We start from the raw sequence: 14,558 nt of genomic DNA, 5'->3' as shown, positions 1-14,558 counted from the left end.
AGCTTTTTATTTCTGTGGAGACCATGATATACAGTGCATCCGGAAAGTATTCATGGTGCTTCACTTTTTCCACATTTTTGTGATGTTAAAGTATTACTCCAAAATGATTGAATTCATATACTAGTTCAAAATTATACATGCAATACCCTATAATGACAATGTGAAAAAAAGATTTTTAAAAAATTGTTGCAAATTTAATAAAAAAATAAAATAAAAAATAAAAAACTGAAAAATCACATGTACATAAGTATTCTCAGCCTTTGTCATGAAGCTCTAAATTGAGCTCAGGTACATTCTGTTTCTACTGATCATTCTTAAGATGTTTCAACAGCTTAATTGGAGTTCACCCGTGGTAAATTCAGTTGATTGAACATGATTTGAAAAGGCATACACCTATCCATATAGAGTCCCAGGGTTGACAGTGCATGTCAAAGCATAAACCAAGCATGAAGACAAAGGAATTGCCTGTAGACCTCCGAGACAAGATTGTCTTGAGACACAAGGCTAGGGAAGGTTACAGAAAAATTTCTGCTGCTCTGAAAGGTCCAATGAGCACAGTGGCCTTCATCATCTGTGAGTGAAAGATATTTGTAACCACCAAGGGCCTCATGTATCAACGCTGCGTATGGCAGGTTTCCAGGTTTCACGCTCAGAATCCCTCACGTTTGGATTTACTAACGATGAAATGAACGTGGAAATGTGCGAAGCTCCATGCCAACTTCATGGCTGGCATACGCACATTTTTTGTGCGTGTCTGTTTTACTCTACAAAGTGTCTTTAAGCCGTGGTGCAATGGCAGCTGTATGACGGGTTCATCTGCATGTCTAACAGGTACTTAATGTTTCCATACCATGTAGTTGACCAGCCAAACATTAAAGCGCAATTTGCAGTGGTACTCTGTTTTCCCAATATAATCGGAGCAATCTACTGCACACATATTGCTATAAAAGCACCATCTGAAGATGAATTTGCATGCGTGAATCAGAAACATTTCCATTCAATAAATGTGCAAATAAAATATGATGCACAGACTTATTAATGATTCCTACTTTTATCTTCCTCATGATAAATAGAAGGCAAAATCTGATATGTAGTGGGGGAAAAAAAGAAGAATGAGTTCATCAAACACTGAATTCGAACCGAGTTCATGCTCCAACGTGTCAAAACATGTTACTATGTGTTTTACGAGCTGCGCCACTCAGGTTGTTAATGACACTTGCAACAGTTTACACCTATAAATCTCACTAATCCATTCGGTGTGATGTTCAGACCCAACTGTGTTAACCGCATCAGCTAAACTCTCCCAATCTATTTTTTTCTTTTGTTATTAATTCCAAATGCTAACTTGCAAAAAACACTGTTTTTCTCCGGTCTAATTCCGAAAGGAGCACCTCCAATTCACATTCTGTTTAAAGTTTCTCTTTTTGCTTGCTTTTGACATTACTTTTTCGTTTGGTTTTTTCCAAAGTAGAGTTATTACACCTATTATTATATGGGGGAGGAGGCAGGGAGGGGTTTTGCACTCATGCCTGTTGTGCTTAGTATCACGTTCATTTGGATGTACAAATAATATGTGTGGGATTCAGCGTACACTGTTTCATACATTTGAATTTTTTTCTGTGTACGCACATTTAAAGCTTTGCGCGTATGCAATGTTTTAGTATGATTTCCATGCAAGTCTTCGTACATGAGGCCCCAGGACTCTTCCTAGAGCTGGCCAGCCATCTAAGCTGAATGATCAGGGGAGAAGGGCCTTAGTGAGAGAGGTGATCAATAACCTGATGGTCACTCTGTCTGAGCTCCAGTGTTCTTCTGTGGAGAGAGGAAAACCTTACAGAAGGACAACCATCTGTGCAGCAATCCACCAATCACGCCTGTAAGGTAGAGTGGCCAGATAGAAGCCACTCCCTGCCTGTAGTTTGCCAAAAGGCATTTAAAGGACTCTCAGGCCATAAAAACTAAATTCTCTTGTCTGATGAGACAAAAATTGAACTCTTTGGAATGAATGCCAGGCTTTACGTTTGGAGAAAACCAGGCACCGCTCATCACCAGGCTAAAACCATCCCTCAGCATCATCCTGTGGGGATGTTTTTCTACAGCAGGAACTGGAAGACTAGTCATGATAGAGGGAAAGATGAATGCAGCAATGTACAAAGACATCCTGAATGAAAACCTGCTTCAGAGTGCTCTCGACCTCAAACTGGGGCGACGGTTCATCTTCCAGCAGGACAATGACCCAAAGCACAATAGAGTGGCTTTACAACAACTCTGTGAATGTCCTTGAGTGGCCCAGCCAGAGCCCAGACCTAAATCATATTGAACTCTAGAGAGATCTGAAAATGGCTGTACACCATCACTTCTCATCCAACCTGGTAAAGCTTGAGAGGTACTGCAAAGAGGAATGGCAAAAATTCCCAAAGACAGGTGTGCCAAGCTTGTGGCATCATATTCAAAAAGACTTTTGGCTGTAATTGATGCCAAAGGTGCATCAACATAGTATTGAGCAAAGGCTGAGAATACTTATGTATATGTGATTTTTCAGGTTTTTCATTTTTAATAAATTTGCAACAATTTCAAAAACTCTTTTTTCACATTGTCATTATGGGGTATTGTGTGTAGAATTGGGGAAATAAATGAATTTAATCCATTTTGAAATAAGGCTGAAACATGAAAAAAATCCGGATGCACTATATTTAAAAATATATATTTTTTCACTGATTACAAAATTATAAACCGCATTATTATTATACTACCAAGCAGCACAATATATTTCAATTCAAACAGCTTATTTTATCACCAAGCAGCACAATTGTGTTCAACAATAAATAGAAATGCCATTCTACACCAAATGCAACCACATTTTAATGGCTTCTGAAGAGTCACGTGAAACTGAAGTAATGATACTGAAATTTCTCCTTTGTCATCACAATTCTAAAAAATATATATGTAAAAATAAATGAAACAGCATTGTTTTAAATAGTAGTATTATTTCACCATATCACTGCATTTGGTGCAGATAAATGCAGCCTTGATGAGCATAGGAGAATTCTACATTATTAAAAAATTCAAATGCTCTGTTTATCCATCATTGACCAACAAGTGAGATATCTTTAAGATTATTAACAACATACAGCGCGCATATTCTAAAACATTTGCAATCTATTTCAAACATTACATCTGTTACTTTTAAAGCATCTTTATAGCATAGAAATATGCATTTATATAAAAATGTATATTTTAACTGATCACAAAATTATAAACCGCAGTAAAGTTATCTACAGGGCACTAAAAGTGGAAATTGTGAATACTTAATATGAGTGAGCGATTTGAGAGCATATAGAAAGTTTCCTTAAAAATGAACATATTTTGAAGGGAAATGTATGACATCTAGACCTGTTTAACTAGGAGATAGTACATAATCTTAAATAAGTCTAATTTATTTTAAATATCATCTTTTGATTCAACACTGCCTCCCTCTGGTCGCTCTAATTACTCATTTCCAACAAGGGAAAACTAAAACCCCAATTTAACAGCTACCAATGACATAATTACCTCCATATGTAAATCAATTAACTCCAGATCACCTCAGGCAGGCAGACGTGTGAAATAGCTCCCACAATGTCACGGGTTTAGGCCAAGATGAGTTCTTTAATATGGCATTTGGTTTTCTGGACTTTGTTGACCTCAAAAGCTGCGTCCGCAAACGAGTCCTCAACGCCGAATGCAAAGGTAGGCCTGTTTGGCGTACTTATATGAACAATAATAAACTTTTTTGAAAACCAAATCTTTGCACTTTACGTACGTTAATGTCCACAGGTGAGCTCCTGTAATGTCACCGGTGTTTGGCGCAATGAGCTTGGCTCTACGCTGCGGGTGAAGGCGGAAGGCTCGGAGGTCAGAGGTGTTTACCAGACCGCGGTTGAGAGTACGCGCGGAGCCGCAGGTCATCACCGCTCCGCCCGCATCATCGGGATGGTCAGTGACGGGACTCAGCCTACCGTCTCTTTCTCCGTGCTATGGGAGAAAGGTAAAGTATACACTTTAATGTGTTGCTGAAACTTCATATTGCGTCAAAAAGTTACCTCAACTCGTATGATGTTAGAGTAATTGCAACATCTCGTTTTTTTGTGTGTATATAATATATGCTCAACCATCACAATCTCTTTTCTTCAAATAATTAGTTAATTGAAATAGCATAATTATTTTATAAGTAAAATATCCAAAATGATAGCATTAGTAAACCGTTGTAAACTCTTTTTAATGTTTTAGACTTAATTTTACTATGTTATGCTAAATAGGTGCTTAAATATTTGGGTAGTTATACATTTTGTGGTTATATTGAACTTTTAAAACTTAATTTATGCAGTTTGATACATTTATTTGCTTTAAATACTTTGTAACATTAAGTTATTTACTTAATTAGTTAATAAATTAAAGTTAATAAATAAATTAGTCTTTTTTTTTACTTATTTATAAAGATATATTTTAATTTAACCCTTCGATGCACTACATGGGTCTAAAGTGACCCGTCTAAGTTTATTTTTTTTCTATATCTATTTTATAGCCTGTGCATCAAAGGGTTAAACAGTTTATTTTATTGTCAGGCAGCACAATTGTGTTGAAAGGCTATTCTACACTGAATGTTACCATATTCAAATGGTTTCTAAAGAGTCATGTAAAACTGAAGTAATGATGCTGACATTTCTCCTTTACCATCATGTATAATTATCACAAATAAATGGTATGTAAACAGCACTACAAATTGTATTAACCTTTCACAATATTACTGCATGTGATGCAGATAAATGCAGCCTTGATGAGCATAGGGGAATTCTACTTTATTAAAAACCTCAAATACTGTCATTGAACAGTCATTGACCAGCAAGTCGTATATCTTTCAGATGACTAACGATATACTGCTTGTGTATTATAAAACATTTGCAACCTATTTCAAACATCACCTGTTGTTCGTTTATCTGTTGTTCATTGAATCGATATTGCAGTGTGATCATTTGCAATGGTCACATCGTGGGTATATGCAAGGTTGAGTCTGGGTTATAATTGATCCTTTCGCAAGAATTTTTTTTGAGTCTTGTGACTCTGTAGGGCATTCAAGCATAATTTTATTGAATTGTTTAAAAAAATGAAGGCTATACAGTATTTTACATTTGATTATTCAGTTACTGTACACCTGAATACATTTCAACTCTTCAGAAAACAATAAAATGCTATTTATTTAATTTGAAAATTTTTCTTTATTGAATTTATCTATGCTTGTAGACTGAGTGAACCATTCATTTTAATATTATGTTAAATTGGTGCTCAAATATTTGTGATTTTTATTTATTTTTTTCTTGTTATATTAAACTTTTACAACTTGTGTAACTTGATACATTTATTTGCTTCAACATTATCTACTTAATGTATTTAGTGTTGTGAAATTGTATTTATATTGCAATATATTTTGCAGAATAATAATTTAAAAAAAAAATCGCAATGTGTAGTTTTTTTTTTTTTTGTCAATATCATGCAGCCCTCATGCAAATATATACCAATAATGTGGTTGTATTAATGCATTTCAGATAAATGTAAATGCATTTTTATTTAACCACTGATGTTAATACAAAGCCCATAACAGAAAAATATATAATTGGATGCATAATGCTTTTGTACAGCATTACATGCATAGTACTTTTGTTTTTGACTTGCTTTTACCAACTTTAAAAAACAAAGCAGAAAAAGGACTGCTTAATTTGTAATGTCACAGACACGAAATCATGTCAGTCGGTAATCAAGACTAATGGTATCTGAGAAATAATAAATTGTGGCCCTTTAAATCCATCAATTAGTTTTTTTTTTTTTTTTTTTTTTTTTTTTTTTACTGTCATCACTCATGTTAGAGCATTTTATCTGGCCAACCGCACTACCTTGCTTGCTGTTTTGTTAATATGTAGTTACTTTTAAATGGACATCAATTGGAAAAGCTTTTTGACAGCATAATGATCTGCTCCATTTACCAGCAGGGTTTAAGGCAGCGACCAATTCCTCCTGCTGGCAACTATGATAATGTTTTTTTCCAGAAACTGTGGTTACCATGGTACAATTGCAAATGTGTAATTTTAATTCAACACAATGCTACGTGTGCTTTATCTGCAGGTTCGTGCTCAGCTTGGGTTGGTCAGTGCTTTATTTTAGATGACGGGGCACAAGTGCTGAAAACCTTCTGGATGTTGCGCAGTGTTGCAGACAATTTGGCAAGTGCCTGGGGAAGCACCAGGTAAGCTGTGTTGTGTAAACGAATTTGAAGTGCTTGTAGAACCTCTACAATTCTATACATTTATAATTTTACATGTATATTTTTTCGCATTTTAGAATGGGAGAAGATATTTTTTTCAAGACTGGAGTTTCAAGTTAATCCCGTAATAGATTGTGTTGTTTTAATTCCTACAAGATGTGGATTTTTCCTGGAGTTTGAGCTTGTAATATTTAACCTGCTGAGACTTGTGGAAAACCATCCAGCTTAATAAAAGATTGAAAACAAAATAAACGACTAAATAATTTTGGAAAATCTTTGTGTAGCTGATTTATATTGTTTATTTTGTCAATTTGAGATTTTTTCATTTTCTTCTTTTGAGGATTTTATAGACCTTTTTCTTGGAACGCAAAATTACCCATTATGCTTTGCGTGTATGCGCAAGGAGAATGCGAAGATTTTCCGGTCGGCAGCTGATGCGTGTAAACAGTCACATTCAGACAGCTTTGAAACAATAGTTTTAATCTATTTTACCTGCTTTTATCGTCTTTGAACTAATACTGTTGTCCATCAGCACCATCTCCTGGACTGATCATTTTAAAGAAATGCGATCTAATAGGATGGAAAACAGCTGTTGTGAGGCATTTTCCCCTTGTTGTCAGACGGCATCTTCTGCAGTTTAAATGAAGCCTTGTTATCGCTAAAGTCAACATTTTCTCTTTATTTCAAATATATAACCAGCCCAAACAAATGTAGTTCACCAAAATGTTTGACACACACACACGTAGCCTGTACTGTGCCACTGACAGACTGATTTAATAACTGACAAAGTGAAAATATAGAAATATAGGCTAGTGTCATTTCGAAATGACAGAAAAACACAAACCGTGGTGAAAACAACACACAAAATAAAACTCAAATGGCTCGCGATTAGAATGAACATCAAATCAGCCAGCAGAGTATCAATAACAGACTTTTATTGGTCATTTTTGTAAATTGCACGACTGTTAAGTTTCATGCCAGTACTCTGGTTTTCTCTCTCTCTTTCTCTTTCTCTTTCTCTCTCTCTCTCTCTCTCTCTCTCTCTCTCTCTCTCTCTCTCTCTCTCTCTCTCAGTTCAGTTCAAGTTGCTTTATTGGCATGACATTAAATACAGTATTGCCAAAGCATTTCAAATATGAAACATATTAAAACCATTGAAAATAATAATTAATAGTAATACAAATAAGATATAATGACACAAAAAAAACAATACATTTGATAAATATAATAATAATAATAGTAAAAAGTTTAAATTATTTAAATAAGACACAAATTTACATTAACCGTTTCTTATGGTGTGTAGGGTATATACATATTTTGCAGCCAGTTCAAATGTCAATTCATCCTCTCCGAGTATATGGTAAAGTTTTTCTGAGTCATTTAAATTAAAAAATGAATTGATCAATGTTTCAAATTGGGGGAAAAATATTTCTCTAGTCGTGCTGTATTTGGGGCAGAACAGAAGGAAGTGTGTCTCATCCTCTATTTGCTTTGTGTCACACTGTTTACATATTCTCTTTTCCTCAGGAGTCCAGGATTTTTTATGTCTGCCTTTTTCTATTTCTAGGTCATGATCACAGAGGCGATATTTAGAAAGAATGTGCTTTTCTTTTAATTGTTTTAATGATAAATAATTTGCCAACTGTGTGGTTCTATTTAGGGCCGAATAACATTTAAGTTTAGTCTGGAGGTTGAATTCAGTTTTCAGTTTTTCATCATAGTTATATTTTAATGTTTTGTCAATTTGTTTGTGAAGGTTTTGTTTGGGGACGGGTTCGGTTTGTGTTTTTTCCAGTAGCTCAGATACCAGTGTGTTTAGAGGATGAGACACTGTAGGTTTTTCATTAGCCAGAAGGGCTCTATATTGGACAGACTGGGGGTCCGACTGATGCAGGTGCAGCCAGAACTGAACAGCTCGTTTCTGAATCTCCAAATTTAGCGGGTATAAACCCAGTTCAGCCCTGCAGGCAATGTTAGACGTGTTTCTGTGAATATGTAATATGCTTTTAGCAAATTCTAATTGTGTTCGTTCAATTAAACTTTTATTCCAATTTACTAATTTTAATACTGGTGCCCAAATTTCACTCCCATATAGTAATATAGGTTTGATAATAGCGTCACCAGGTCATCCGCATACAGCAGGCACTTTACTTTAGAGTGTTTCTCTCTCTCTCTCTCTCTCTCTCTCTCTCTCTCTCTCTCTCTCTCTCTCTCTCTCTCGTGCGCATGTGTGGACGAATGTGGAGCGAGTGTGATTCACGGAGAGGGGCTGTGGAATCTTTTGTATTTCCTCACCTTAAGGTTTGGTGAATTTACACCTTTTCACTTTAATCGATTTACTGTGTCACTGTTTCTACCTGGTATATGGTCACAAAGCACTAAAAAGGGAAAAGGGATCTGATCGGAGTCGCCAGTTTGGAACTGGCGGCTTTGATGATGGCGGAGAACGCCAATCTGGAGCAACTCAGCCGGCGGCACGGTTTAAAAGTGCCGGTCCGAGCTGAATGTCCTGTCGAAAAGGTTGTTTTGGCGATAGCCGAGGTTGTTGGTCTTGATAGTATTAGATCGGCGTCTAGGATGAATGGCGCGGTTGTGGTGGTTCTGGATAAAGTTGAAAAAGTTAACGAAATTGTTGAAAGTGGTTTAGTACTTAATGATAGTTTTGTTAAAGTCTTTCCGCTTGTTAATCCAGCGAGAAAAGTCGTGCTCTCTAATGTACCTCCGTTTATCAGTGATGAAGCGTTGCAACGTGAGCTGTCAAGGTATGGACAGTTCGCGTCTGCAATAAAGAAAATTCCACTAGGTTGCAAGTCTCCGTTGCTAAAGCATGTAGTTTCTTTCCGTCGGCAAGTTTACATGATTTTGAGGTCAGACGTAGAAGAAATAAATGCTGCTTTCAAATTCAGAGTAGATGGGTTTGAATATGTGATATTTGCAACGACTGAAAATATGAAGTGTTACGGCTGCGGAAGAGAGGGGCATTTAGTGCGCGCCTGTACTGAACGAGTAAATGAAGCAAGCATAACAAACGCAAATGTTTCTCTAAATCAAGATGAAAATCAGGATATTAATGTAGAAGAACAGGACGGGATTAATGAAAATCCAGAAAGTATTGAGAAAGAAGACAAAGGAAAAAATTGAGAAACAGCAGAATCAACAAATAATGAAGTAATGGAAGTTGAAATTGATGAGGTGGAGAATGATTTCTTTAGAGAAGAAGAAAATCTATTTAAAGTACCAGCAGTGAAAAGAAAATCTAATTCTTGTGAAAAAACAGAGAAGTCAAAGAAAAAGACACAAAATGAGGAAAACATACAGAGCTCTAAGATATCCGATTCAGAAAGTGAGCAAGAATTGGTAGGAGCAATGCAGGACGATAAGCAAGATGAAAGTGGTTATAGCCTTGAACGAATGAAAAATTTCTTACAGCGTACAAAAGGCATGAGAAATGTTGAGGTGATAGAATTTTTTCCTGATATATCTCTGTTTATTGATTCAGCAAAATTTCTAATGAAGCAAAAAGGTGAAGAATGCTTGTCAAATCCAGAGGTATACAGGTTAAAAAAAATTGTGCAGAAGGTACGTTCCCAAAGAGCACAGAATGATTCACAAGAGTAATTTGTTAATATGCTGCATATTTTTTTGCTGTTTTTTTCTCCCCATCATGAGCAGCATTAAAATTGCATCACTTAATGTTAATGGTATGAGAAATGTAAAAAAGAGGATGCACATATATGATTTAATTAAATTAAAACAAATAGACATAGTGTTTTTACAAGAAACGCACAGTACAAAAGAGGATGAAGTTGATTGGCAAAAGGATTGGGAAGGAAATATTTATTTTAGTCACAAGACTGCTGTTAGTGCTGGGATAGCTGTGTTGTTTTCTAAAAGTTTCTTACCAATATCTTGTGACTCTTTTGAAATAATAGAAGGTAGGGTGCTTAAACTGGTTGAAAACATTACTATGGAATTAATAAATGTTTACGCTCCTGTTAAACCAATAGAAAGGATGTTGTTTTTGGAGACACTGTCTAACTATCTTAAGCAATGTGAAGTAGGAAATATTGTATTACTTGCGGGTGATTTTAATTGCACAGGTTATGACATTGATAGAAATCACATTGAACCTCATGCAGCGTCAAGACAGAAATTGCTACATATAATGAAATCCCACCAACTTTGTGATATTTGGAGGAATTTTCATTTTAAAGAAAAACAATACACATGGTCTCATATTAAGGAAAATTGTGTTTCATTGGCCAGGTTGGATCATTTTTACTGCTTTAAGCATCAGTTGCAGTGTTTTAAATCTTGTGATATTTATCCTGTTGGTTGCTCTGATCACTCTATGGTTGAAGTTTGTATGTATATTAAATCTGTAAAATATAAGAGTGCATATTGGCATTTTAATAGTACATTGATTGAAGATGCTTTTTTTAGAAAATGTTTATTTTCTTTTTGGTTAGGGTGGAGAACTCAAAAATGCAATTATACCTCCATACAACAATGGTGGGATATTGGCAAATTAAAAATACAAGAACTATGTAAACAGTATACTTCTAATGTCACTAAGGACATCATACAAAACATAAAGAATTTAGAAAAAGATATTGCTGAACTTCAGTTTTTGAGTGAAGTTTTAAGAGGTCAAGGTCACATGCAAATACTTAAGAATAAAAAAAATGAACTAGCCAATTTGTTGGACAATAGAGCTCAAGGAGCGTTGGTTAGGTCGAGATTTCAGAATATTTCTGAAATGGATTCCCCGTCCAAATTTTTCTTTGGTTTGGAAAAGAGAAATGGCCAAAGAAAAAATATTCAGTGCTTACGGTCTGTGGATGGAACGGATTTGACTATGGATTCTGATATTCGAAAAAGGGCTGTGGGTTTTTATAAAGAGCTGTATGCATGTGATTATGTGGAGGACCAGTCAATCAATCAGTTTCTTGTAGATCTCCCACAAGTGACTAAAGAGTCATTTGCTGACCTTGTGTGTCCTCTAACTACAGAGGAACTTTTTAGGGCATTGCAAAGTATGAAGAATGGTAAAGCTCCAGGCTTAGATGGGCTGCCTGTGGAGTTTTACAAAGCTTACTGGTTCTTCTTGGGAGAAGACTTGTTAGAGGTGTTAAGCAACAGCTTGAGTAAAGGAAAACTGCCTGTAAGTTGCAGGAGAGCAGTCTTAACACTACTCCCAAAGAAAGGTGACCTCAAGGAGGTTAAAAACTGGAGACCAGTGGCCTTGTTATGCTCTGACTACAAGATTTTATCAAAAGCTTTGGCCAATAGACTAAGAGAAGTAATGGGACAGGTAATTCATATAGATCAATCTTATTGTGTGCCCAATAGATCAATAGTAGACAACATATCATTGATCAGAGATGTGATTGAAGTTTCTAAAATCTTTGGATTGAAGGTGGGTTTATTGACTCTAGACCAGGAAAAAGCATTTGACCGGGTCGAACATCAGTTTTTATGGAACACTTTTGAGGCCTTTGGATTCCCAATTGTTTTTATTGACATGATTAAGGTGTTATATAGTGATATTGGAAGTATACTGAAAATCAATGGTGGTTTGTCTGTTCCTTTTAAAATTAATAGAGGAATACGTCAGGGTTGTGCATTATCAGGGATGCTCTATTCAATAGCTTTAGAACCTTTGTTAAATAAAATAAGAAGAGAATTGGAAGGTTTTAAATGTGAAAATCTCTTTCCACCAGTAAAACTGTCAGCGTATGCTGATGATATAATGGTGCTATTTAATGGCCAAAATGATATAAATAAGTTAGTTGATATTGTGACTAATTATGGCAAGTTTTCATCTGCAAGAATTAATTGGGGGAAAAGTGCAGCTTGTCTTGTAGGACAATGGGAAAGAGAAATATTGTTTTTGCCAGGTGGAATGAGTTGGTCAAAGAATACTTTAAAATATTTGGGCATTTACTTGGGGGATGAAGCAACTAATCAAAAAAATTGGGAAAATATATGTGATATTGTTGATGGAAGACTAGAAAGATGGAGATGGTTATTACCAAAAATGTCTTTTAGGGGGAGAGCCTTAATTATAAATAATTTAGTTGCATCCTCTTTATGGCATAAACTGTCTGTTTTAGAGCCACCTGCTGGAATTTTAGAAAAATACAAGCCAAATTGATAGATTTTTTTTGGAATAAATTACATTGGGTACCTAGAGCTGTGCTATACCTTCCAAAAGAAGAAGGTGGACAAGGTATTATAGATTTGATGAGTAGAAAAGCAGCTTTTAGGCTACAATTTGTACAAAAGTTTCTATATAAATCAGATGTGGTTTGGACTAGCATAACGAGTTGTCTTTTAGGTAAAGTTGGTGGATGGGGTTTTGGAAAGAACCTTTTTTTGTTGGACTGTTCTAAATTTGATTTAAAGTGTATATCTCCTTTCTATGAGAGTGTTAGAAGAGCCTGGTGTTTAGTAAAGAATAAAAGAATGTTGTCTCATAACTCTTTATATTGGTTTTTAGAAGAACCACTAATAAATGGCGCACGCTTGGACCTTTGTGATGATAAAACACCTGGTTTAAAACAGTTGCTTTTTAATGCAAAAATGACAAAAATGAAGAACTTGATAGAAGTTGCGGGGGATAATCTGGACAATGCTGATGCAGTCGCTCAAAGACTGAATATAAGATCAACAAGAAAAGTTCATTTATTGCTCAAAAAACTAAGAGAGACATTGAGTCAAGAAGACTGGAACTTTTTATCATTACGAACAGTGCCAAATATAATGGATTCGTTTCCAAGTTTGGTCCTACAACAAAATCCTTCAGGAATGGAGAGTTTAAAGACTTCAAGAGACATTATTTTTGATTCAATGGGAGGCAAGATTCTGTATAAGATTTGTGTAAAAGTGATAAACAAAGAAAAATTACAATGTGTTGATACACCATGGAGAGAACATTTAAATGTTGATAGTGATGTTATGCCTGTTTGGAGTTCAGTTTACAAACCACCATTGACTAAAAATGTTGGAGATCTTCAGTGGAGGGTGTTAAAGGGTATTATTGCAGTCAATGTTTTTATCTCAATACTGAATCCAACTGTGCCTGACAAATGTCCTTTTTGTGATGAACGAGAGACAATTTTTCATTGTTTTATGCATTGTGAAAGACTGGGGTCTTTATTCAATTTATTGGAGGTTATTTTCCTTTCCGTTGATGAGATGTTTACAAAAACGATGTTTGTGTTTGGTTTTAAATATGGAAAGAAAGAAAAAGGAAAAGGGCGTCTGTTAAATTTTATATTAGGACAAGCAAAAATGGCCATATACATGAGTAGGAGGCACAAGATTTTGTATGAGACCAATCATAAAGTTGAACTGATTTTTAAAGGGCTTATCAGAGCAAGAATAAGGCATGATTTTAATTTTTATTTGTCAATGAACGAGTTGGACAAGTTTGAAGACATGTGGAGTGTAAAAAATATGTTGTGTTGGGTTGAAAATAATGTATTGATTTTTGAAGAAAATGTAGTGTGATTTTGAAATGTGTTTGTTTAAAGCAATGAAACATGTTGTAGTTTAAAATTTTTGTATTAAATAAAAGTGTATTCAAAATTCAAAAAAAATTCTCTCTCTCTCTCTCTCTCTCTCTCTCTCTCTCTCTCTCTCTCTCTCTCTCTCTCTCTCTCTCTCTCTCTCTCTCTCTCTCTCTCTCTCTCTCTCTCTCTCTCTCTCTCTCTCTCTCTCTCTCTCTCTCTCTCTCTCTCTCTCTCTCTCTGTGTGTGTTAAAGAGCCGCTCAGCTGACAGGCCGGGAACACACACTGTATTTCTGGCGGCAGACACGTGAACTAGGAGAACGTTTTTCTTGTATTTCTGATGCGCTAGAACTACATGTGACAGATTATAACGGCTTTAACAGACACATTTCTAAGTTGTGTGTCACAAAAACACTCTTATCCATTAAAAACGTTATTGAAACCCATTTTCGGAGCGCAAATTACCAGTTGTACATGCTGTAAACGGAAGTTTTTAACATTCTACCGGAAGACGCTGGTCGCTATGGCGCCCTCCATGCGGCAGCCATGAAAGATCTATTTTATACTCCATACTCCTTATTGTTTTAATAAATCTAAATGCGATTAAACTGCATTTCAATTAAGTTGTTAGAGTGGCTGACAGTTGTATTGGTAACATAGTAACCAACTGTAAACAAGGCAAGCATAATGCAGACAGCTGACTAGTCAAGTGGGTGTTATGTTTGCTTTGTCAGACTTTATTCGGCAA

At 35.6% G+C, this 14,558-nt stretch overlaps 2 protein-coding genes and 2 long non-coding RNA genes across 7 annotated transcripts in view; 3 read left to right on the top strand and 1 right to left on the bottom strand.

Moving 5' to 3' along the window:
• trpc7a (transient receptor potential cation channel, subfamily C, member 7a) overlaps positions 1–4,016 on the bottom strand; it is a 51,172-nt gene extending 47,156 nt beyond the window's left edge. The window contains exon 1 of one of the 2 annotated variants that reach the window (XM_073914110.1): positions 3,553–4,016. In XM_073914110.1, coding sequence (XP_073770211.1) covers positions 3,553–3,558 — 6 coding nt within the window. In that variant the 5' untranslated portion in view covers positions 3,559–4,016. The remainder of the gene's footprint in view (positions 1–3,552) is intronic. The other variant, XM_073914109.1, reaches the window with a different exon arrangement.
• LOC141376355 (uncharacterized) overlaps positions 1–14,558 on the top strand; it is a 974,232-nt gene that overhangs the window by 663,752 nt on the left and 295,922 nt on the right. The window lies entirely within an intron of this gene.
• avd (avidin) lies at positions 3,570–6,563 on the top strand. Its single transcript, NM_001201442.1, has 4 exons — positions 3,570–3,729; positions 3,817–4,027; positions 6,157–6,277; positions 6,373–6,563. Exons 1-4 carry the CDS (start codon positions 3,640–3,642, stop codon positions 6,413–6,415), a joined length of 465 nt encoding a protein of 154 aa, NP_001188371.1. The 5' UTR covers positions 3,570–3,639; the 3' UTR covers positions 6,416–6,563.
• LOC141376358 (uncharacterized) overlaps positions 8,511–14,558 on the top strand; it is a 63,350-nt gene continuing 57,302 nt past the window's right edge. The window contains exon 1 of the long non-coding RNA XR_012386296.1: positions 8,511–8,596. This is a non-coding gene — a long non-coding RNA (uncharacterized lncRNA). The remainder of the gene's footprint in view (positions 8,597–14,558) is intronic.

This window comes from Danio rerio, chromosome 10, assembly GCF_049306965.1.
Source record: "Danio rerio strain Tuebingen ecotype United States chromosome 10, GRCz12tu, whole genome shotgun sequence".
In the NCBI taxonomy this organism is placed as follows: Eukaryota; Metazoa; Chordata; class Actinopteri; order Cypriniformes; family Danionidae; genus Danio; species Danio rerio.
This window is presented reverse-complemented; position numbering and strand designations above follow the sequence as displayed.